The 24665-nt window shown below is 46.3% G+C and overlaps 1 protein-coding gene and 1 pseudogene across 10 annotated transcripts in view; both read left to right on the top strand.

Annotated features, from left to right (window-relative positions):
- Window positions 1–9645: 9645 nt before the first annotated feature.
- The window catches only part of LOC147019356 (fibroblast growth factor 13-like), a 195395-nt gene continuing 180375 nt past the window's right edge, over window positions 9646–24665 (top strand). For 4 of the 10 annotated variants that reach the window (XM_085899804.1, XM_085899799.1, XM_085899797.1 and 1 more), the window contains exons 1-2: window positions 9646–10056; window positions 16563–16773. Coding sequence is in view for 1 of the 10 variants with exons in the window: in XM_085899798.1 (XP_085755924.1) it covers window positions 16725–16773 (49 nt within the window). In the remaining 9 variants the exon portion in view is untranslated. Of the gene's footprint in view, window positions 10061–16320; window positions 16774–24665 lie in introns of those variants that run through there. The other 6 variants (XM_085899794.1, XM_085899801.1, XM_085899793.1 and 3 more) reach the window with 5 other exon arrangements.
- Window positions 18052–24665, top strand: part of LOC147019357 (uncharacterized) — a 33477-nt pseudogene continuing 26863 nt past the window's right edge.

The following is a 24665-nucleotide window of genomic DNA, read 5'->3' on the forward strand; positions in this document are numbered from 1 at the left end:
TCACTTCGTGCACGGGGGCATTGTCATGCTGAAACAGGAAGGGCCTTCCCCAAACTGTTTCCACAAAGTTGGAAGCAAAGAATCATCTAGAATGTCATTGTATGCTGCCGTGTTAAGATTTCCCTTCACTGGAACGAAGGGGCCTAGCCCAAACTATGAAAAACAGCCCCAGACTGATTCCTCCTCCACTAAACTTTACAGTTGGTACTATGCATTTGGGCAGGTAGCATTCTCCCAGCATCCGCCAAACCCAGATTCGTCCATCAGACTGCCAGATGGTGAAGAGTGATTCATCACTCCAGAGAACACGTTTACACTGCTCCAGAGTCAAATGGCGGTGAGCTTAACACCACTCCAGCCGACGCTTGGCAATGCACATGGTGATCTTAGGCTTGTGTGTGGCTGCTCGGCCATGGAAACCTATTCCATGAAGCTCTCCACGAACAGTGCTTGTGCTGACATTGCTTTCAGAGTCAGTTTGGATATTGGAAGTGAGTATTGCACCGACAACAGACGATTTTTCCGCACTACGTGCATCAGCACTTGGCGGTCCTGTTCTGTGAGCTTGTGTGGCCGACCACTTCATGTCTGAGCTGTTGTTGCTCCTCGACATTTCCACTTCACAATAACAGCACTTACAGTTGACCGGGCAGCTATAGCAGGGCAGATATTTGATGAACTGACTTCTTGGAAAGGTGGCATCCAATGACGGTGCCACAATGAAAGTCATTGAGCTTCAGTATGGCCCATTCCACTGCCAATGTTGGTCTATGGAGATTGCATGGCTGTGTGCTTGATTTTATACACCTGTCAGCAATGAGTGTGGCTGAAATAGCCAAATACACCGATTAGAAAGGGTGTCCATATAGTTTTGGCCATGCAGTGTAAATGGATATATATATATATATATATATATATATATATATATATATATATATATATATATATATATATATATATATATATATATATACAGCTCTGGAAAAGCCTGGTGTTGGCGCAGTGGTTAGGGCAGCGGCTTGGGATCCAAGAGGTCCTGAGTTCAAGCCCTGTTGGGCCACTGAATTAATACACCAGGGGGTTGACTCAGCCTGTCATCCTTCCGAGGTCGGCGAAATGAGTACCAGTATACTGGGCCGGTGTATACCCCGGTTAAAAATAGGTGTACCATATCCCTGTGTCGTAAGAGGCGACCAGGGTTGCGTCAGGAAGGGCATCCGGCATAAAACATGTGCCAAATCACTATGCGGATGATCCGCTGTGGCAACCCCTAACGGGAGCAGCCGAAGGAAGAAGAAGAAGATATACAGCTCTGGAAAATATAAGAGACCACTCCAAAAAAAAATTAAATCAGCATCTCCATATGTATGGCAGCCATTCCATTCCAGTGTCTGTTGAATTCCAACGCAGGCACACCTAATTCTACTTAGTGAGGTACTGATTAGGTGATCAGGTCAAGTCAGGTATGGGAGCATGTGCCAGAACAGCGCGTCGCTGCCTCCACTTTCCGCCGGTACTCCTGGGGCCTCCATCTGGCCATTCCCCAGGCAGATGCCAGGCCCATCCCCATCTCCTTGATATGCTGGTCAACCTGCTGCAACCACGAGGCACGTGGTCGGCCCATTGGCTTCCTCCACTCACGAGACTCCCTCGCTGAGAGAATCTGGTGAGCAGGATCAGCGTCAGGAAAACGAGCCATATGTCCATATAGCCGCAGCTGACGCTCACGGACCATGCAGGTAACAAATCTCATCCGAGTCTCTCTCAGCAACCGCTCGTTGGACACAAAATCTGACCAGCGAGAGCCAAGGATTCTCCGAAGAGACCTGGTACCAAAGGAATTCAGTCTCCGTCTCAGATCCTTGGTCAGAATCCAAGTCTCACATCCATAGAGCAAGACTGGAAGTACCAAGGACCTGGAGACTCGGACTTTCGTCCTCCCGCACAGGTACCGGCAGCGCCACACTCCATGATCCAGTGAATCTATGACTCCCCAGGCCCGACCCAGATGTCTATTGACCTCTGACTCACAGCCAGCAGAGACATGAATATCACTACCAAGGTAAGTGAATCTCTCCACGACCTCAACATCCTCACCACAAACAGTCACAAACAGGACAGCAGCATCCAAGATGTCATTGAAAGCCTGGATCTTAGTTTTCACCCAAGAAACCCGTAATCCCAGTGGCTCCGACTCTTCATTCAGCACCTCGAGGGCCCCCAAAATGATATCTAAAGTCTCCGCAAAGATGACTGCATCATCTGCAAAATCAAGGTCCGAGAACTTGACATTCCCAAACAATGCACCGCAGCTTGATGTTTCCGACATCCTCCCTAAAATCCAGTCCATACAAGTGCTGAAAAGTGTGGGGGCCAGTACCCACCCCTGATGAACTCCAGTAACAACCGGAAATAAGTCAGAGATGGTACCACCACACTTCACAGCACTCTTAGTACCAGAGTAGAGTTCAGACATCAGATCGATCAGTTTTGGTGGCACCACACGAAGACCAAGAATCTTCCAGAGAGCATCCCGATTCACTGAATCGAACGCTTTACAGATATCAACATAGGCTGCAAGCAGCCCCTGCGGAAACTCTCGTCTGCGTTCGGTGAGGACCCGAAGAGCAAGGATACGGTCAATCGTTGACCTCTTCGGTGTAAAGCCTGACTGCTCTGGATGCTGGTGCTCAAGCAGATGGTGGCGAACCCTATCAAGAATTATCCGAGCAAAGACCTTGCACGGCACTGAGAGCAGCGCCACCCCTCGGTAGTTGTTGCAGTCTTGGCGATCACCCTTCCCTTTCCAGAGAGGGACAACAAGGCCCCTCTTCCAATCAGTTAGGATGATGCCTGTGTTCCAGGCAGAGCACAGAACTGCGTGCAATGACACGAGTGCAGCATTTCCATCAGCCTTGAGAAGTTCAGCATGGATGCCACAGATCCCTGGAGCTTTACCCCATTTCAACCGGTTCACCGCAGCCCGTGTTTCCACAAGTGAAGGTGGACCACAGTCGATGGGAGGGTCAGCAACAGGGATTGTAACACCCTTTCCGTCCAACTCGACAGCTGGGGGATCAGCCTGGTACAACCGTTCAAAGTAACCGGCCCAGCGGGCCTTCACTTCAGACTCCTTTGTCAAGAGCCTACCACTCTCTGCTCTAACTGCAGTGCTCCGAGGGATGGGCTTGGATGAACGCAATGTGCGAATTCCCCTATAAGCAGGACGAGAATCACCTGTCCACAGGTGATGCTCTACCCCCTCACAGATTCCTCACACATAGGCCTCCTTGTCCACCCTTAGTGCACGTACAGTTTTACGCCTCAGCTCCCTGAACAGCTCAGCTCTGCCATTCAGCCTGGTCCTGCGACTCTGGTCAATGGTATCCAGTGTCCCTTGAGAGACAAAATTCTTCTTTGCCCTATGTTGAGTTCCAAGACATCCACCGGCAACAGCAAGGACGGTGGTCTTGAAGGTACTCCACAGCTCTTCAGGACCCCCCAAAGCAGCCAGACCCCCCAAATCTCCACTCAGCTTGTTCGCTAACTCCTCAGCTACTTTCTCATCCCTGAGCTTGCCAACATCCAGCCTAGGCTGGGATGGTACCATTCTCCACGATTTAAGGTGCAGCTTTGGAGTTGCTACAACAAGTCGGTGGTCAGTATTGAGGAACTGAGCACTCCGGTAGACCCTGCAGTTCTGAATCATCCTCCAGCGACCGTCAATGAGGACATGGTCATTCTCCTTTGCCACACCGCCAGCGTTGGAATACCAAGTCCAGCGATGAGCTTGTGGGCGCTGAAACCATGAACCAGCCACCCTAAGTCCATGACTTCTTGCAAAGTCAAGGAACTTAGTGCTATTCTGGTTCATAGTTCCTGACCCATGGGGACCAACACACGTCTCATAACCATCCCTATCAGTTCCAGTCGATGCATTGAAATCCCCCAAAACGATAAGTGTATCTCGTCTGGGGCACTGATCAACCACAGACTCGGCCATGGTGTAGAATGCATCCTTCACGGTGAGATCACTCACCTCAGTTGGAGCATAGACAGAGACCAGGGAAATGACACCTAAGGAGTGACAAATCCTTAGTCTCATAATACGCTCGTTGACCGGTGTTACCTCAATTATCATTGGGGTCAGCTTATTGGACACAGCTACAGCAACTCATTGGGTATGGTAACCATCATAACGACCAGACCAATCGTAGGTGTAACCACCCACCATGATCTCCCCGCAATCCGGTCTCCGAACCTCAGAGAGTGCTGCAACACCGATGTTCAAACGCTTGAGCTCAGATGATAACAGAGACAGATGATCATCCTCTCTTAGGGATAGGACATTCCAGGCACCCACCCGAAGGGACTGCCTCAGGTTAACCCAAGGAGACCGCCATCTGGTGGACGACACCTCAGCACCACTCCGACACACTCTCTCGCAATCTGACCCAGGGATGTTACTCCGTGGTTTCCCTCCTTTCATCAAACATTTGGGGCCCAAAGGCTTTGCCCCAATCCCGTCATCTGGTGAGCTGCCCTGCGAAGGGAAGCTGCACAGGAGGTACTCCCACGAAGTGGGTTTTCAGATTTTTTTGCGTTTTTGTGTTTTGCGGAATAAATGGTTTTACAGTGGCTGGAGTGCAAATCCTGCCACCAACCTCCTAATAAGAAGTAACCCAACTGCAGGAGGACGTCCGCAGACACAGTTGAGCACTAGGTATGGATGGCCGTTGGCTCACAAGGAGCTCCTCCGCCCTTTGATAGGTTTTGTTTTTAATCCTGCTGGGTGTCCATATCCAAACAGCCTCCTCACCAGCAAACCTGGTGGCGGAGACGGTTTAGTCACCGACAACCCGACCATGGAACAGGTTAGTACAGGTTTACATGGTTCCTGTAGCAGGTCATAGATCTTACCTGACCTGACAATAGGTGATCACCTGAACCGAATCTTATTTAACAAGGAAAAGTATAAAAACCACTGCTGTGGTCATCACTATCCTCTTGCAATAGGACCAGCTGGATGGCAAAAACATTGCTAGTAATACCTCAAAATTAGTTGGAATCAAAAAAATAACTATTGACCATGCCAAAAGAGTTGAAAAGAAAAGTTTTGAGTGAGGAAAAGAAGGGTTCAATTGTGGCTTTGCTGGCAGAGGGATACAGTGAGCGTCACGATGATTCCATCCTTAAAATTTCAAAGACGGTGGTTCATAAGAATAAAGTCAAGCAGCAGACATTGGGGACAACAAAGCCACAGACTGGCAGAGGGCGAAAACGACTTTCCACTGACCGGGATGACCGCCAACTCATTCGAATGTCACAACAATCGAAGGATGACATCAAGTGACCTTCAAAAAGAATGGCAAACGGTAGCTGGGGTGAAGTGCACGGCGAGGACGGTTCGAAACAGGCTCCTTGGGGCAGGGCTGAAGTCGTGCAAAGCTAGAAAAAGCCCTTCATCAATAAGAAGCAAAGAAGAGACAGGCTGTTGTTGTTCGTCTTTCGGCTGCTCCCGTTAGGGGTCGCCACAGCGGATCATCCGTTATGATCTGCATACTGATTTGGCACAGGTTTTACGCCGGATGCCTTTCCTGACGCAACCCTGGTCGCCTCTTACGACACAGGGATAAGGATTGGGTTTCGTCATGAAATTCCGGGTTGCCCTACACCCTCTCATTGCGCGGCCCAGTGCAGAGCTACTGTCTTCAAGCGATCCTCCAACCCAAGCCTCCGAGTCGCCGGATTACAGGTGCACGCCACTACGCCCAGTCAAAGAAGAGACAGCTGAACAGCTGAAGTTTGCAAAAGACCATAAGGATTGTACCATAGAGGACTGTAGTCAGGTCATCTTCTCTGATGAGTCCAATTTTCAGCTTTGCCCAACACCTTGTCGTCTAATGGTTAGACGGAGACCTGGATTGGCCTACAAGCCACAGTGTGTCACACCCACTGTGAAATTTGGTGGAGGATCGGTGATGATCAGGGGGTGCTTCAGCAAGGCTGGAATCGGGCAGATCTGTCTTTGTGAAGGAGTCGTGAATCGAGCCACGTACAAGGTTGTCCTGGAAGAACACTTGCTTCCTTCTGCTCTGACAATGTCCCCCAACTCTGAGGATTGGTTTTTCCAGCAGGACAATGCTCCATGCCACACAGCCAGGTCAATCAAGGTGTTACTAAAACATTAGTATTGTGTTGTTTAAAAATGAACATGAACTTGTTTTGTTTGTATTATTTGAGGTCTGAAAACACTGAATCTTTGTTGTTATTTGGACCAGTTGTTATTTTCTGCAAATAAATGATCTAAATGACAATATTTTTATTCGGAATTTGGGAGAAATGTTGTCAGTAGCTTATAGAATAAAACAAAAATGTTCATTTTACTCAAACGCATACCTATAAATAGTAAAACCAGAAAAACTGATAATTTTGCAGTGGTTTCTTAATTTTTTTCCAGAGCTGTATATATATATATATATATATGTATAAATATATATAAATATATATGTGTATATATATATATATATATATATATATATATATATGTATAAATATATATAAATATATATGTGTATATATATGAAAAAAAATATATAGTGTAAATAAAAATATAAATATATATATATATGTAAAAAAAAAATGTCTTCCTCTCCCTCTCGCTCTCCCTCATCCTCCCCCCCCCCCAGCCCCCTCGACATTTTGCACAATAAACGCCATCAAATGGGATTCTCAACGAACGAGCTTATGTGCAAGGTCCTACACCAGGTGATTATGATATTTGGAGTGTTTTTTTCATGACAAAGTAAATATATTTTTGTAATACTGTACTTACATTACACTTAGGTTCACAGTTATGAGAGCACTTTTAAAATGGGTACAAAGTGTAGACTCATGCAGGAACGAGGTGACAGAGGGTAGAATACAACGCACTGACTGGGGGCGGGCGCATCACTTGGATCCAACAACGAGATGATGGATGGTACAGGACGAGGGAAAAGATCGGACGCAAGAAAAGGATATTTGATTGACTCGTCCCATTTGTATTGCATGAGATTCAATCGGTGTCCCAGTAGTCGCTGAGTGTTCATTCCATGTTTCCTCCACCAAAGTTCCACCCATTACCTCAAGGTGCCTGATTACCTGTGAGTACAAAGCAAAGCACTACTGTTATCCATTCACATCGTTTGATGTTCATGAAGAATGGAGTAATAAATAAACGCACATCTTAGTGCGTATCATGTCACCTACCTACATCTGTTCTCTCAATAATGATTGCTCTCCACCCTTCGAAACACTGGAAAGAGATCCTCAACTGGAACGGTCATCGGTGGAGCACGCGTACCTCCACCAGGCTGAACAGTTGATGTTTTGTTTCCCACATTCCCACTGACACATGAGATCTGGATTCAGACCTCCAAAATCGAATGGGCTTGTTCTTGTCACCGACCCAACTCATCATCCTCGTATTGTCCGAATCCGACCACAACCTAGTGAGATATCACGTTACGTATCGTTTTTGGCCCCATCTTTCAATGGTGAACGATCACTGAAAATAAATTAAATAATTCTCGGATCCGGATGTTCACCAAAATCTCATCAGTTCTTCCTTGTCAGATACCCAACCTGTTCACCAAGTTTCATCCGAATCCGTGCACAACGTTTTGAGATGCTGTGCTCACAAACAGGGATGAGAATGTAACGTCGTCAATCACCTTTTGGGGTCGGTGGTAGACTGGTGGTTGTATATAGTTGCGCTCTCTTCAAATTACAGTACCAGTGTACCAGTACGTTGTAATCATCTGTGCACAGTTCAGTACCGAGGATGGACGGCACTACGTGGTCTCTCGTATTTGTGCAATGCATAATTGTACACAAAATAAATATATAAATGGACCCTTTATCCGTTCCAAAGAACCACTTAGGCAGGAAAGCACATCCAGCGAGCGCGTCAATAAAACTTGGACAGCTTTGTCTTCCCCAAGGATCATGCTCCATCACCAGGGTAGCGTCGTGCCAGCTGCTCCAAATGTCCGAGCACGCAGCCGCTGCTCCCGGGAATCGTGCAACTACCCGAAGGCTCGAATGTGGTTATGACCCGAGGTGTGGCCTCCAGGGCATGGTCACAAAATGTAAATAATGTGGTGTGACCACCTGGAGGCTCGAATGTGGTTATGACCCGAGGTGTGGCCTCCAGGGCATGGTCACAAAATGTAAATAATGTGGTGTGACCACCCTAAGGCTCGAATGTGGTTGTGACCTGATGCATGGCCTCCAGGGCATGGTCACAAAATGTAAATAATGTGGTGTGACCACCCTAAGGCTCGAATGTGGTTATGACCCGAGGTGTGGCCTCCAGGGCATGGTCACAAAATGTAAATAATGTGGTGTGACCACCTGGAGGCTCGAATGTGGTTATGACCCGAGGTGTGGCCTCCAGGGCATGGTCACAAAATGTAAATAATGTGGTGTGACCACCCTAAGGCTCGAATGTGGTTGTGACCTGCTGTGGGGCCCCCAGGGCATGGTCACAATATTGTAAGTAATGTGGTGTGACCACCCTCAGGCTCGAATGTGGTTGTGACCTGATGTATGGCCTCCAGGGCATGGCCACAACGAGTAAATGTGGTGTGACCAATCTAAGGCTCGAATGTGGTTATGACCCGATGTGTGGCTTTCCAGGACATGGTCACAATATGTAAATAATGTGGTGTGACCACCCGGAGGCTCGAATGTGGTTATGACCCGAGGTGTGGCCTCCAGGGCATGGTCACAAAATGTAAATAATGTGGTGTGACCACCCTAAGGCTCGAATGTGGTTGTGACCTGATGTATGGCCTCCAGGGCATGGTCACAATGAGTAAATGTGGTGTGACCACCCTCAGGCTCGAACGTGGTTATGACCGGATGTGGGGCCCTCAGGGCATGGTCACAATGAGTAAATGTGGTGTGACCACCCTCAGGCTCGAACGTGGTTATGACCTGATGTGTGGCCTCCAGGGCATGGTCACAATGAGTAAATAATGTGGTGTGACCACCTTCAGTCTCGAACGTGGTTATGACCTGATGTGGGGCCCTCAGGGCATGGTCACAATGAGTAAATGTGGTGTGACCACCCTCAGGCTCGAATGTGGTTGTGACCTGATGTGGGGCCCTCAGGGCATGGTCACAATGAGTAAATGTGGTGTGACCACCCTCAGGCTCGAATATGGTTATGACCTGATGTATGGCCTCCAGGGCATGGTCACAATGAGTAAATAATGTGGTGTGACCACCCTCAGGCTCGAACGTGGTTATGACCTGATGTGGGGCCTCCAGGGCATGGTCACAATGAGTAAATAATGTGGTGTGACCACAAGAGCGCTCCGACCACAGCTGAGTGAAATCTGAATGTAAAATACCAAGAGGAGTTCCGTCACTGTATACGCGTCGTGAGAAGTCGATCGGTCTTGTAAAGGTCTATACGAGGCACACACTGTATAACGTGTATGTATATATGTATAATATACATATATGAATGTGCAGTATTAAACGATGGAGCCAACTTGGAGATCAAAGACGTCATTGTGTTTATTATTGGCGACCCTATAACATTCCCCTTCTCGCTCGGAGGGCTGTCCTGAGCCCATCCTAAAATAGCTTCACGTTCTCCTTCCTAAGATGATACCCTCTGGGTGGTCGGCCATTGAGATGCATCTTCGTCTCGCCTCACAATTAATTTAATCTTTCGAAGACCTTTTCCCGCTCCTTTTTTTTTTTTGGTTATTTTTTATACGTCCGAACAGACCCTTCTGAAGGCACGGTTAACATCTCCTCCAGAGGTCTTACACGGTCGTTATGACAACGGGCCATTGGACGGTGTATGTTCAAAGTCCATTTTCATTTCCTCACAGACAAGTTGGCTTTATGGTTCAGGCTTCTGACCGGGCGTTCCGAAACGCACCGACGGTGCCGAAGGAAGACGGTCTTCGGCTGGACCTGAAGCACCACGTGGCAAATAATCCATTAAGTTGGCAATAGAAAGGAGAAGAAGATCCTCGGTTGAGTCCGAACGAGGTGGGTGAGTGGGTTGAGTGTGTATCCTTCCTCGGTTGTGGTTAGAGTGTGTCATGTTCGCTTTTATTCCACATTATCGATGTAATTTGTGTAAAATACTATTTCCTGTTTAAATTACGAAGTGAAACCTGTGTCGGCTGTGCATCCTGTGCATATTATGTTGTATTTTGTTGTGACGTCATGTATATTATTACGTCATTGAAGTTTTGTGGTTTGTAAAAATGTGTGTACAAACTTTTTCATCATTTCGTTCCTTTTACCTTACATTTCGAGAAACATCGCAACACCACGTGACCAATTGGACTGGTACGGTAATTATATAATTATCGATACAATCATGAATAAATAAATAAATAAGTATATCCTATTTTTTGATTTATAATTGTGTAATAAAACGGGGTTTTTTTTTTCCTCTTCCAAACCCTTGGGGAATTGGGTATATATATATATATATATATATATATATATATATATATATATATATATATATATATATATATATATATATATATATATATATATAGATATTTAAGGGTTAAAATAAAATAGGTGAGTGTGCCAGCTGGGGCATTTAGGTCGCTTGGTGAGAATGATTCAGTCGCGGTGTGTAGGACTCTACTCCAGTGTGAGGGTTGGCAGAGAAAGGTGGATAAAAATAACATCCCACAGCTTCGTGTCTCCTCTCACAAGACACACACAAACATTTCTTGGGGCTACCAGATTCATTTATAATTGTAGCGTTACAAAAACTTACCTCTACCCCCCCCCACAAACCACGATTCACATCTACCCCCCCCCCACCCACCCGAGCCACCATTCACACCCATCATCCACAGCCACGGCCTCAGCAAGCATTCACAACTACTCCTCAAACCACCATTCACATCCACACCCACCCCAAACCACAATGCACACCCACGCCCTGAATCACCGCTCACACACTGAACCACCATTCACAACCATCCCCACCCCCATCACCCGAGCCACCATTGACATGCACCTTCTCCCACTCTGATCCACCATTCATCCCTACCCCTCGAGCCACCATCCAAAACTACACCCCCTATCCACCATTCACATCCATGCACTGGAGCACCATTCACAACCACCCCCCTCCAAGCAGACCATCCTCTCACACCCACGCCCTGAACGACCATTCACGCCCTGAACCGCCACTCACCCTCTACCCCTCCCTCTCCTAAACCCGATGTGCCTTATACACAGAGTTTTGCCAACTTGTTTTTTGGAGGAAATTCTTGTGATTGGTTGAATGCACAACATCAGTCTGGATTCCGGAATCTCACGACAAGCTGTTACAGAGATAACTAGAGAGGGGAGCACTCGGTAGAGTGCAAAACCTCCGCCGCCAATACTGCTGGGTCACTTAAGTGAACCTGATATCCTATTCATTGTAGGTCAAAATGGATCAGACTCTACTGAACCACGATTGAATAAACTAAACGAGATTGACGCGCATGTAGAAATGCCCAAAAAATAAAATCGAAATTTTTTTGAAAAAAAAGTTGCAAAATTTGTTTTTTTTTTCTCTTTAACAATTTGTTTTTTTTTTTGGTTGGAAATCACTTAAAATATGTAGAAATGCAAAAACAAAAATTCAAATATTTTTTCAAAATGGCCGCCATAGCGGCCATATTGCACTTTGGACCAAGTCCAAAATCTAATGGCATGATCCTTGGACCGTACCTAATCCCCCCACCAAGTTTCGTCGAAATCCGTCCAGGAGTTTTTCCGCAATACTGTTCACAAACAAACAAACAAACAAACAAACAGACAGGGGTGAAAACAGTAACCTCCGTCCATCTTCGATGGTGGAGGTTAACAAGAAGTTGAAGGGAAGCTCGTCAGGCAAGCAGAAGACGTTACAAGAGACACATCACCTTGCCCTCGTGCCATCGTGTCAAAATCGACCATCCAGCAAAGTTCCACTTCTATGTGAATAAACAGCAGAATATCCGTGAGAGTGAATTCAACGAATCAAAGTGAGGAGGTGAACTTGTAAGTGAAAGCATGACATATGAGCTGTGGTGAAAAAACAACAACATGATTACATGAATGGAGTCATAATCCATCCATAACAATGGAGTCATAATCCGTCCATATATAAAGTGCCCACAGGAAGTCCACACCCCTTTTCAAAATTTTGACCTTTTGTTTCCTTATAATCTGGAATTAAATTTCATTAAATCAGACTATTCCCACCTTTAATTACACATCGTAACCCACAACATCCAAGTGAAAAACAAATTCTTCAACTTGCAGAAAATTCATTAAAAATACAAAACGAGAATATCTTGGTTGGATCCGTATCCACCCCCCTTATTATAACAATTGTAAATTAGCTCAGGTGTAACCAATCACCTTCAAAATCACACACCAAGTTAATTGGCCTCCACCTGAGTTAAATTGTGGTGATTCTGATTGTTTCAGAATAAAATCAGCTGTTCCTGTTGGTTTCCTCTGCTGGGTAATGCATTCACAGCAAAGACTCAACCATGAGTCCCAAGGAGCTCTCAAAAAACCTCTGGGATAAAGTTGTGGAAAGGTGCAGATCAGGGGATGAGAATAAAAATATTTAAAAGGCCTTGAATATCCTGTGGAGCACAGTCAAGATAATCATTTACAAGTGGAAGGCAGATGGTACCATCAAGACCCTGCCTAGATCAGGCCACCCCTCCAAACTTGACCAAGCAAGGAGGAGACTGATCAGAGAGGCCACCAAGAGGCCAATGGTAACTTTGAAAGAGCTACATGCCTTTATGGCAATGACAGGTCACTGTGCGCACGTGACAACAACATCCCAAGTACTCCACAAAGTCTGGCCTGTACGGTAGGGTGGCAAGAAGGAAGCTGTTACTCAAAAAGTCCACCTTGAGTCTTATTTGAGGTATGCAAAAAACCACTCCGGAGATCCTGAAGCCATGTGGCAAAAGGTTTAATGGTCAGATGAAACCAGGATGGAACTTTTTGGCCAAAATGCAAAATGTTACATTTGGCTCAAACCAAACACAGCACATCACCCAAAGAACACCATCCCTACTGTGAATCATGGTGGCGGCAGCATCATGTTATGGGGATGTTTCTCATCAGAAGTGTTTGGGGCACTTGTCAGGATACACAAGGGAAAATGGATGGAGCAAAATGCAGAAAAACCCAAGGGAAACCTACTGCCCTCTGCAAGAAAGCTGAAATTGGGATGGAAGTTCACCTTTCAGCATGACAATGATCTGAAACACACAGCCAAAGCTACGCTGGAGTGGCGAAGGAACAAAAAGATAAATGTCCTTGAGTGGCCCAGTCAGAGCCCCGACCTGAATCCAATCGAAAATCTGTGGCACGACTTGAAGATTGCTGTCCATCAACGCTCCCCACGTAACTTGACTGAGCTTGAACAGTTTTATCCAGAAGAATGAGTATTGTCCAATCAAGGTGTGCAAAGTTGGTAGAGACCTATCCCAACAGACTCACAGCTGTAATTGCTGTCAAAGGTGCTTCCACTAAGTATAAACTCAGGGGGGTGGCCACTTGTCCAACCAAGATATTCTATTTTTGTATTTTAAATTTATTTTCTGACGTTTGTACAATTTGTTTTTCACTTGGAAGTTGTGGGTAACGATGTGTAAATAAGGGTGAAAAAAGTCTGATTTAATGTAATTTAATTCCAGGCGAACAGGAAAGAAAAGGTGAAAATTTTGAAAGGGGTGTAGACTTTCTATCGGCACTACTGTTGTCATAATCCGTCCCTAACTTTTTGAAGTACACTACATGGCCAAAAGTATGCGGACACCCATTCTAATGAGTGGATTCGCCTATTTCACGCACATCCATTGCTGACAGGTGTATAAAATCAAGCACACAGCCATGCAATCTCCATAGACAAACATTGGCAGTAGAATGGGCTGTCCTGAAGAGCTCAGTGACTCAATGTGGCACCGTCATTAGATGCCACCTTTCCAACAAGTCACGTCGTCAAATATCTGCCCTGGTAGAGCTGCCCTGGTCAACTGTTAGTGCTGTCCTTGTGAAGAGGAAACGTCTTGGAGCAACTACAGCTCAGCTGCGAAGTGGTAGGCCACACAAGCTAACAGAACGGGACCCCCGGGTGCTGATGGGCATAGCACAGAAAATCGTCTGTCCTTGGTTGCAACCCTCACGACCAAGTTCCAAACTGCCTCTGGAAGCAATGTCAGCACAAGCACTGTTTGTTGAGAGCTTCATGAAATGAATTTCCATGGCCGAGCAGCCACACACAAACCTAAGATCACGATGTACAATGCCAAGTGTCGGCTGGAGTGGTGTAAAGCTCACCGTCATTGGACTCTGGAGTGATGAATCACGCTTCACCATGTGGCAGTCCGACGGACGAATCTGGGTTTGGCGAATGCCAGGAGAATGCTACCTGCCCGAATGCATCGTGCCAACTGTAAAGTTTGGTGAATGAGGAATAATGGTCTGGGGCTGTTTTTCATGGTTCAGGTGAGGCCCCTTAGTTCCAGTGAAGGGAAATCTTAACACTACAGCATACAATGACATTCTAGATGGTTCTGTGCTTCCAACTTTGTGGCAACAGTTTGAGGAAGGCTCTTTCTTGTTTCGGCATGACAATGTCCTCATGCACAAAGTGAGGTCCATACAGAAATGGGTTGTCGAGATCGGTGTGGAAGAACTTGACTGGCCTGCACAGAGCCCTGACCTCATCCCCATCAAACACCTTTGGGATGATTTGGAACGCCGACTGCGAGCCAGACCTAATCACCCAACATCAGTGCCTGACCTCACGAATGCTCTTGTGTCTGAATGAAAGCAAATCCTCACAGCATTGTTCCAACATCTCGTGGAAAGTCTTCCCAGAAGAGTGGAGGCTGTTATAGCAGCAAAGGGGTGACCAACTCCATATTAATGCTCATGATTTTGGAATGAGATGTTGGACGATCAGGTGTCCATATACTTTTGGCCATGTAGTGCATCATGCTATATATCATTTTTGGCCCCATCTTTCAATGGTGAAGAATCACTTTAAAATAAAATAAAAATTCGTATCTGCATCCAGATCTTCACCAAAATCTAATAAATTGGTCCTTGTCAGTTGTCATTTGTAGCACACCCAAAGTGTCCACCAAGTTTCACAGGAATCTATCTGCCCATAACTTTTATAGATACCCTCTTCACAGACAGACAAACAGGGTGAAAACATAACCTTTTGGTTCTGGAGGTAAAGATGAGAGGGAGAGATGGTCAAGGAGAGAGAGGGATGAAAGGGAGAGAGAGAAAGAGAGAGGTGGACCGGGGGAGAGGGAGAGGGAGAGAGAGAGAGAGAGAGAGAGAGAGAGAGAGAGAGAGAGAGAGAGAGAGAGAGAGAGAGAGAGAGAGAGAGAGAGAGAGAGAGAGAGAGAGAGAGAGAGAGAGAGAGAGAGAGAGAGAGAGAGAGAGAGAGAGAGAGAGAGAGAGAGAGAGAGAGAGAGAGAGAGAGAGAGAGAGAGAGAGAGAGAGAGAGAGAGAGAGAGAGAGAGAGAGAGAGAGAGAGAGAGAGAGACAGACAGACAGACAGACAGACAGACAGACAGACAGACAGACAGACAGACAGACAGACAGACAGACAGACAGACAGAGAGAGACAGACAGACAGACATATATACATTGAGAGATATAGAGATTATATATGGTGAGAGATGGAAGTGGAACATTGACTTAGGTTAACAATATGGCGCCTCTTGTTTAATTCACCAAACTCCATGGATAGAGGGCGCTGCCCACCTCCACCTGCCCCTGCCCCTGCCCACCATTCACAGCCGCCCCCTCCCCCAATCAAATGAGTGCTAACCATGTGGCTTTGAACCTCCGAAATCATGATGATGCTGAACTAGAGGGGAACCGATCATGTTGTACAGGTGCTGTCCTTGGGAGAGGAATTGGGATGAGCCTGCTGTGTCATCTACCTGCCACGTCTTGTGTGCATTTACAAACCTTGTGGTTTGCAACCCAAATTAGTTGGATGAGGTGTATGTCGGTTGACATCGCGTTGTAATTCCCATGGTAGTTTGTCGCATTGTAGATAATCCATAACATTAACCACAAGATGTAGTTGTATGTATATATAAATTTATATATTTTTACATTGTCGTGGAATAATGGATCCCCAGATCTGCTGTTCCAAGAAACCAGAGCATGGAGAATAAGGAGATCTCGCCAATAAAATGAGGTATCATGTGAACGAATCCAGGACTAAGAGGAAACAGAATTAAAATGAAATGAATTAGAAACGAACGAGGGGGGGGAAAACCCTCCAACTGATGTTGCGATTGTGACGTCACTCCGACAGGGAATCGATCGCAGGCAACTGGTAGCAAGGCGCGTCTCCACCGGCTTTGGTCGAGCGTAGAGCGCATCGCACGCCGTGTTAGGGATATAAGGATTAAAGTGTTCATGGAGAGCAAAGTGTCACCATGTTGTGAATGTGACTTGCGCTCCCTCGGCGTGTTTTGCTGAAGCGCAAGCGAGGCTGGTGCGCTGGAGTAGTCGGCTCGAGGAGTGGGCTGATCGCGGCCCGTGCAGGCTCCCCGAGGCGCGGTGAGACGATCCGAAACCTCCTGATCCTTTGTTCCTCCTCTGGGCGCCTCGTCCGTGTTCCCAGGGCCGCCTCGCCCGAATCTATGAGCGCAAAAGCCTTCGAGGAAACGTCACAAAAGAGCGCTTCACAAGGTATGACCGCTCATTCATTGTGTCGTCATACCAGGTACATGTGATACCTCTTCATATCCACGACCACTACCTGCACTTTTGTTCCCCCGTAGCGATGCTCTCTCTACACCGAGCCCCTCCCCTCGTCCCCACTACCACCAAACCCCTCCAATTGTTTTCTTCCTCCTGTAGCCGAGCCGCGAGCTTTTTATAGATATTTAATTACGTGATGAACACGAAGCATTTTATAAAAGAACATTTTCATCTCACAAGCGCGTCCTTCCTCCATGTACTGAGGGACTCGTACCTGGTATTTCATACACGTGTCAAAGTGTTTCTCATGGGGGGGGGGGTAGGCGGATACGTCACAAATGCACTCACAACCCGTGTGTTCATCTTTACAATGGATGGATTAACCATTTTGATTTAATAACAGCAATCTGAAGATGGATTAATTACATCAAAGAGATCATTAATATTTCATTAATCTTTCAAACCGATATGGCTTTGTCGATTTATTACCTTAACCTCGTATTATTGGGACCACTCACACACTCGCTTGGTCATCCATCTATCCATTCACCCATCCAACCACACACTCACCCACCCATCCATCCATCCACCCATCCTCTCACTCACGCACTCACTCACCCACCCACACACTCGCTTGGTCATTCATCTATCCATTCACCCATCCAACATCACATTCACCCATCCACCCACACACTCGCTTGGTAATCCATCTATCCATTCACCCATCCAAGATCACACTCACCCACCCATCCATCCACACATCCATCTATCCAAAAACCCACCCACCCACACACTCACCCACCCATCCACTCATCCACCCATCCACTCACCCACCCACTCATGCACTCATTCACCCACCCACACAATCACCCACCCATCCATCCATCCATCCACCCATCCTCTCACTCACCCACTCGCTCACCCACCCACTCACCCATCCACTCACACACTCGCGCACCCATCCATCCTTCATCCATCCATCCATCTATTCACCTATCCACCCACCCACCCACCCATCCATCCATCTATTCACCCACCACCCACCCACCCACCCATCCATCCATCGATTCACCCTCCACCCACCCACCCATTCATCTATCCATTCACCCATCCAACATCACATTCACCCATCCACCCACACACTCGCTTGGTCATCCATCTATCCATTCACCCATCCAAGATCACACTCACCCACCCATCCATCCACCCACCCATCCATCCACCCATCCATCCACACATCCATCTATCCATTAACCAAACCACCCACACACTCACCCACCCATCCACTCACCCATCCACTCACGCACTCATTCACCCACCCACACAATCACCCACCCATCCATTCATCCATCCACCCATCCAATCACGCACTCACCCACCCATCCAACCATCCATCCATCCACACATCCATCCAATCATGCACCAACACACTCACCCACCCATCCATTCATCCATCCATCCACACATCCATCCACCCATCCAATCATGCACTCACACACTCACCCACCCATCCAACCACCCACCTATCCATCCATTCACCTATCCATACATCCACACATCCACTCATCCACTCGTGCACTCACCCACCCATCCACCCACTCACTCACCCGCCCATCCATCCACCCATCCATCCACGCATTCATCCACCCATCCACTCACGAACTCATCCACCCATCCACTCACGCACTCATCCACTCACACACACCCATTCATCCACCCATCCATTCACCGATCCACTCACACACTCACCCAAACCATCCATCCACCCATCCATCCATTCACCCATCCACTCACACACTCACCCACCCATCCATCCACCCACCCACCCACCCATCCTTCCATTTACTATCCCCCCCACACACTCACCCATCCATCCACCCACCCATCCATCCTTCCATTTACTATCCCACTCACACACCCATCCACTCACTATCCCACCCACACACCCCCCCATCCCTCCACCCCTCCATCCTTCCATTTACTATCCCACTCACACACCCATCCACTCACTATCCCACTCCCACACCGATCCGGCCATCCACTCACGAGCCCACTCACCCATCCATCCACCCAACCATCCATCCTTCTATTTAGTATCCCACCAACACCCCCATCCATTCACCCATCCATTCACCCATCTATTCACCCATCTACCCACCCACCCATCCGCCCACCCACCCATCCACCCACCCATCCACCCACCCATCTACCCATCCATCCACCCACTCATCCATTATCCCACCCACACACCGATCCATCCACCCACACATCCACCCACCCATCCACCCACAGATCCATCCACCCACCCACCCATCCACCCATCCACCCATCCACCCATCCACCCATTCATCAACCCACCCATCCATCCTTCCATTTACTAACCCACTCATCCATCCACTCACTCTCTCACACACTCATTTAATCGTCTCCGCGGACACACACACACACACACACACACACACACACACACACACACAGACACACACACACAGACACACAGACACACACACAGACACACACACACACACACACACACACACACACACACACACACACACACACACACACACACACACACACACAGACACACACACAGACACACACAGACACACACACAGACACACACAGACACACACACAGACACACACAGACACACATACACATATACACACACAGACACACACAGACACACATAGACACACACACGAGCTGTAATCATCTGACCGGTGAAATCCATTTCGCTCTCACGACCTGGACAAGTGTCACGGTGTTTGATCCGTGTTCTCCAAGCTTCTTGAGAGCAGCTTGCTATCCGTGCTGTGCACAGCCTCGCGCTTTACTCAGTTTATAGCGTTCCACGAACAGCTCGGTTTATACACACAGGTAGGTTGTAGGTTGTGGTTAAAACAGGACAGGTGCACACACACTCCACCTGTGGTTAAAACACGTCATCGCAGTGTCCATCGATTCTGTCCTTGATTACCTGACACTCAAGCGATTGAACTCTCGTGATTGTGACGGTTCAAACCAGTCGGACATTTTGAACGTTTCCTTTTGCCTTCCGCACGTTTCAGATGCAGTGCGAAAGGAGCGGGAAGTGGGAGGGACTTAGCGAGGGGGTGGAGGGAAGACAAGTGGGCATGGTGCAATTACCCATTGGAGGTTGGGCTGTTCGTGGGGAGAGGGGTGGGGCCTAATTGGATGGTTTCGCTGAATGGGGCATTTATCGACCTGGAGGCTCTTGGCTTCAAGTGGTCCCAGAAGTATGGTATGCAGGTAGGAAGGTAGTTTCTTTCACCTGATGCCCGTACATTCTATGGTTTACACACAGTTACACATCGTAGGTCGTAGGATATGCCAGAGTAAGAGTGCGCCTTGCCTTTCATATCACAGGGGCTTTCATCTCATGTGTTTGTGTGTGTGTGTATGTGTGTGTGTGTGTGTGTGTGTGTGTGTGTGTGTTTGTTGCCCTTTGTGTATTTACATCTGTACAAAAGAAGGTTTTGGATGGGATGGTGCATTACACCTTGTTCACGTCATTGCTACAATGTAACGTTTATGAACGCATGAAATTTTTGTACTAATTTTGATAAATGTGGAAATGAAACTTCCCGTAGGCCACTGCTCAGCTCTGGATCCTAACAAGTGTTGGGAAACCTTGACGACGGTATACTGAGCACGTACAACACCAAGTTTTTAAAAGGTATCACGTTCTTTAATCGTCACCATAGTAAATGCTCGCACACAGGACACCCGGGGTGTGATCCCTTCCCAATGAGCTTGCTATCACTTGCCAAGCTAGCCATTGATTCTCAACTATTTTTCTGCCGTGCTTGCTTGAGTGCTTAAGCCACTTGGCGAGTGCTCCACAAGCTGAGTGGTGATGGAGCGCACCCTTGATTTAACGTTCTTTCTGAGAGGACTGTCTACCTGAGAAGGGAACAATGCCCCTCCGCCAAAGCACCAACATTAAAATGGATGAAATGAACGGATCGAGGTACGCTAACTGTCGTGGAAAGCTTTGATGAGCTGGCATTTTGGGCATTAGCCCTTCATCGAAGTAAAGAGGATCAATTGTCTTGTTCTTTACACCTGGGTGAACACCTGAAACGTCAGCTTCTCGCATACCTGGATGAGCGTCCTGTTCATTTCATCCATTGTCTTTTTCTACCCGTCCGCCGACGCACATCGACATTAGCCTTCACCGGCGAGACGAGTTCTTCATTCTACACGAGGATGACAGTTTGTGTTCGGACTTTATTCCATCAGGGATGAAACGCACATCAGACAGCCTGAAGGTGGGTCGGCAGCTTCTGACCGATGCTGTTAGTGCTGAACTATCCAGTCATGATGGGAATTGCTGATCCTTGTGTTGTCGGAGAATCTGAACCCACGAGCTGCTGTTGTGAGACTTGTCGATGCAATAATAGCTGGAAACTTGACAAAAACATTTTTAAAGAAGTAAAATTTATCAATTATTATTCTGCATTTTCTCATCATGAAGGATTGTTAAAAATTGATGACAAAAGGGGCGTGGCGTAGTAAGTAAATGGTAATGGTGTGGAAAGTCAATGGTAAACCAGTAAGTATCTCAGAATGCAAACGGACAAAACGAAGACTTTAAAACCATTTCCTTCACCAGACGATGGGGTATCACATTTGAGTCCGTTTGTTTGTTACTTGGCAAAAACCTTTTTTTTTGCCAAGCATGTTGGTCTGCGGCGTTTGTCTGCCTGTCTGCTGAGTCGCCGAAATAGGTGACCCTTATTGTCAGTAATTCTTTCTGTTTGTTTGGATGTTTGTTCGTTTGTCATCAGCATAATTGGTAGTAAACGTGGGTGGATTTTGACCAAACTCGGGTGGTAGGTACGTCTTATGACCTCGTGCTTTGGAAATTGTGATGGTTGCAAGGGACGCTTTGGTTCTCTAGCATCAACCGGAAAACCTTCAAAATCGGTACCGTTCGCGCGAAATCAATTCCGAAAGCCATTATCCCACGTAGGGTTATGAAATTTGGCACGAATGATCTACAGGTGATGCTCTATCAAATATATTCCGGTTTTTGTGATATATGGAATACTTTACCCACAGCGCCCCCTACAATTAGGGTATGCGCTAAAATTGGCGAAAATTGAAGGCCCCCTTGCGACCAGGTGAGTGCATCGATACGAATGAAACTTTGCAGGTTTATGGTACTCAATGAGTACTACAACTTTTCCTCAGGACATATTGACCGATTTTTCTTAGGTCAGGGGTCAAAGGTCAATTAGTGCAAAAATCGATAATATGCGAGAGCTGGAGGTGCCTTTGCGCCAAATGCTACTCCTCCTAGGGTTATGGTCGGATGGTCATGAAAATTCACACTAATCGTCTGGAATACATTGTGCACAAACTATCGAGCCGGATTTTAGATTTAGATCTTTGTTCGCCCACAGCACCCCCTCAAACTTTTGGGATTTCCGATTTCAAACCGCATTTTCGGTACTTTTCATTTAAATGGATACCGAGTAGTTATCAGTAGATGGAACTGGATGAGATTTGATATGCATAATCTTAAGGTGATTCCCTATCTGCTATATGACATCCATTTTGCTCTATATCTTATAGTTTCCATGCTCGGCGACCCATCGCCGCCTACCGGCTTGTCTGTTTGTTTGTCCGTTTGTCACACGATTTTTGGCTGCAGTTTTCAAGCAATCGTGTTGAAATTTTTTTGTGTGTAGGTGACAGGGCAAGGACAGTGTAGAAGAATTCTCAGTCATCAATTAAAACATTATTTTATTAAACAGACAAACACTTAATTATTATGCGCGTATAGGAGATTCTGAACAGACAAACTCATTCCAGATTTCTCAAATACAAATGGAGAATCTTAGTCCTTATATAGTTTTCAGTAAGACAGTTTTTTTTTTTATCATCTCTGGCACTGGTGCCAGTTTGTCTGGTCTTGACATCTTCCAGGTGTAGCCTTATTCCAGAAACACATATTTCAAATCCAGACATGTTAATCCTCTCCGAATACAGAAAATGCACAGAATGCTAGAATGACGTCAAACGCCAACTCTAATCGTCATCAAAACAAATTTCCATCATATGGAGGTTAAAAAGTCAGTCTGCTTCTCCCAAAACTGGGAAGATATATTATCTTGAAGCGACTAGAGCTTAGTGGATACATCTGGATATTTTCTTAAATCCACCTTCCAACTTGTTTGTGTCTTTTATAAAAAAAATTCCTTTGGATAGCTTTAAAATGATAGGCAATTCTTCTTTATATTCAACTTACTGGCAAAGTTCAACCTGTTTACACTTTTAATATACAGGTGACCTTTCCATACAAAGGAGAAATAGAATTATGTTAATTCCAGATGGATACATACTTAAAACCTCATACCATATTTGAGTACATTTTATTTCAGGTTTAACATTTTCATTTTAACACCAAGTTTTAACTATCATCAATTTATTTATTTCATCACGTTCAAACCCATTATGATAAAAAAAAATAAAATGTATCTACAACAGCAACACAAAATTTTGCTGAAGATCTGAATCTGAGAATTTTTCAATGAATCTGAGAATTTTTCAAGTGATTCTTCACCATTAAGAGATAAGGTGAAAAACGATACATAAGCACAATATCTCACGAGGTTATGGATGGATTCACGCGAAACTGGGTGGACAGGTTGGGAGTGCCACGAAGAGGAATTAATACAATTTTGGTGAAGATCCGAATCTAGATCCGGATAGGATAATGATTTAATTCTTTAACTGATTCTTCACCATTGAGAGATGGGGCCAAAAACGATATATAGCATGTTATCTCTCAAAGTTGTGGACGACTTGTGCCAAAATGAGGTGGAAGAGTTGGTTAGGTGACAAGAACAAACCGATTCGATTTTGCTTCAGGTCTGGAATCAGATTCGACCTTTCAGTGGCATACAGAATGTGAACTATTCAGCGTGGCGGAGGTGTGTGCCGTTCCCTTTCCCCAAGTTGTCACTCTCTGAGTGATTTTTCATTTCTTTGCTTGTTTGTTACCTGTGCCACCAAAGGTGGATGGACATAACGTGTTCAACTCTGTCTGTTTGTCTTTTTGTCTGTGAGCAGGAAATCTCAAAAACTTACGGACAGATTCGGACGACGAAACTTGTTGGACAGGTTGGGTATGTGACAAGGACGGATTGATTTTATTTTAGTGAAGATCCTGATCGGGATACTGGAATTTTTTATATTTTTTTTAAGTGATTCTTCACCATTGAGAGATGGGACCAAAAACTACTGAATGTTTAGCATGATATCTCAAAAGGTTGTGAACGAGGTATGGGAAAACTTGGTGGATGAGTTGGGTAGGTAACGAGAACAAACCGATTCGATTTTGATTGAGGTCCGGATTCAGATCCGACCTACCAGTGTGATACAAAATTTAAACTGTTCAGCCTGGCCGAGGTATGTGCTCTTCCGAGTGCCCTTCTAGTTAGTTGATTTGTTTAATATTTGCGAAACCGAAGATTCTCAGGTATATTAATTTCCTGAGTACGTTTGTTGTTGTTTGTTTTTTTCTTTGTCTGTCATTCACCTAGAGTTTGCAATTCTAAACCGATCTTCACGAAAATTAACTGATACAGCAGTCCAAATCTGGACACCTATTGCTTTTGAGGTCAAAGGTCAGGCTCTGGAGGGGGTACCCGGCGCTGCCCAGCTGGGTGAGCTTTTCCCGGAGGTGGTTTCGGGATGTGTTGGACATTGAAAAGCGATGGAGTTATTGGCCTCGTGGTGGTTACCTTTTTCCTGTGGGTCAGCGGCAGCACTGCCTGACCCCACATCCCAATATACACTTTATAGCGGCCTTCGGTGGCCTCGCAACGGACATCAAGGCCAAC

The sequence above is a fragment of the Eptatretus burgeri genome, chromosome 10 (genome assembly GCF_056783735.1).
Source record: "Eptatretus burgeri isolate ZD-2024b chromosome 10, Ebu_testis_v1, whole genome shotgun sequence".
Classification (NCBI taxonomy): Eukaryota; Metazoa; Chordata; class Myxini; order Myxiniformes; family Myxinidae; genus Eptatretus; species Eptatretus burgeri.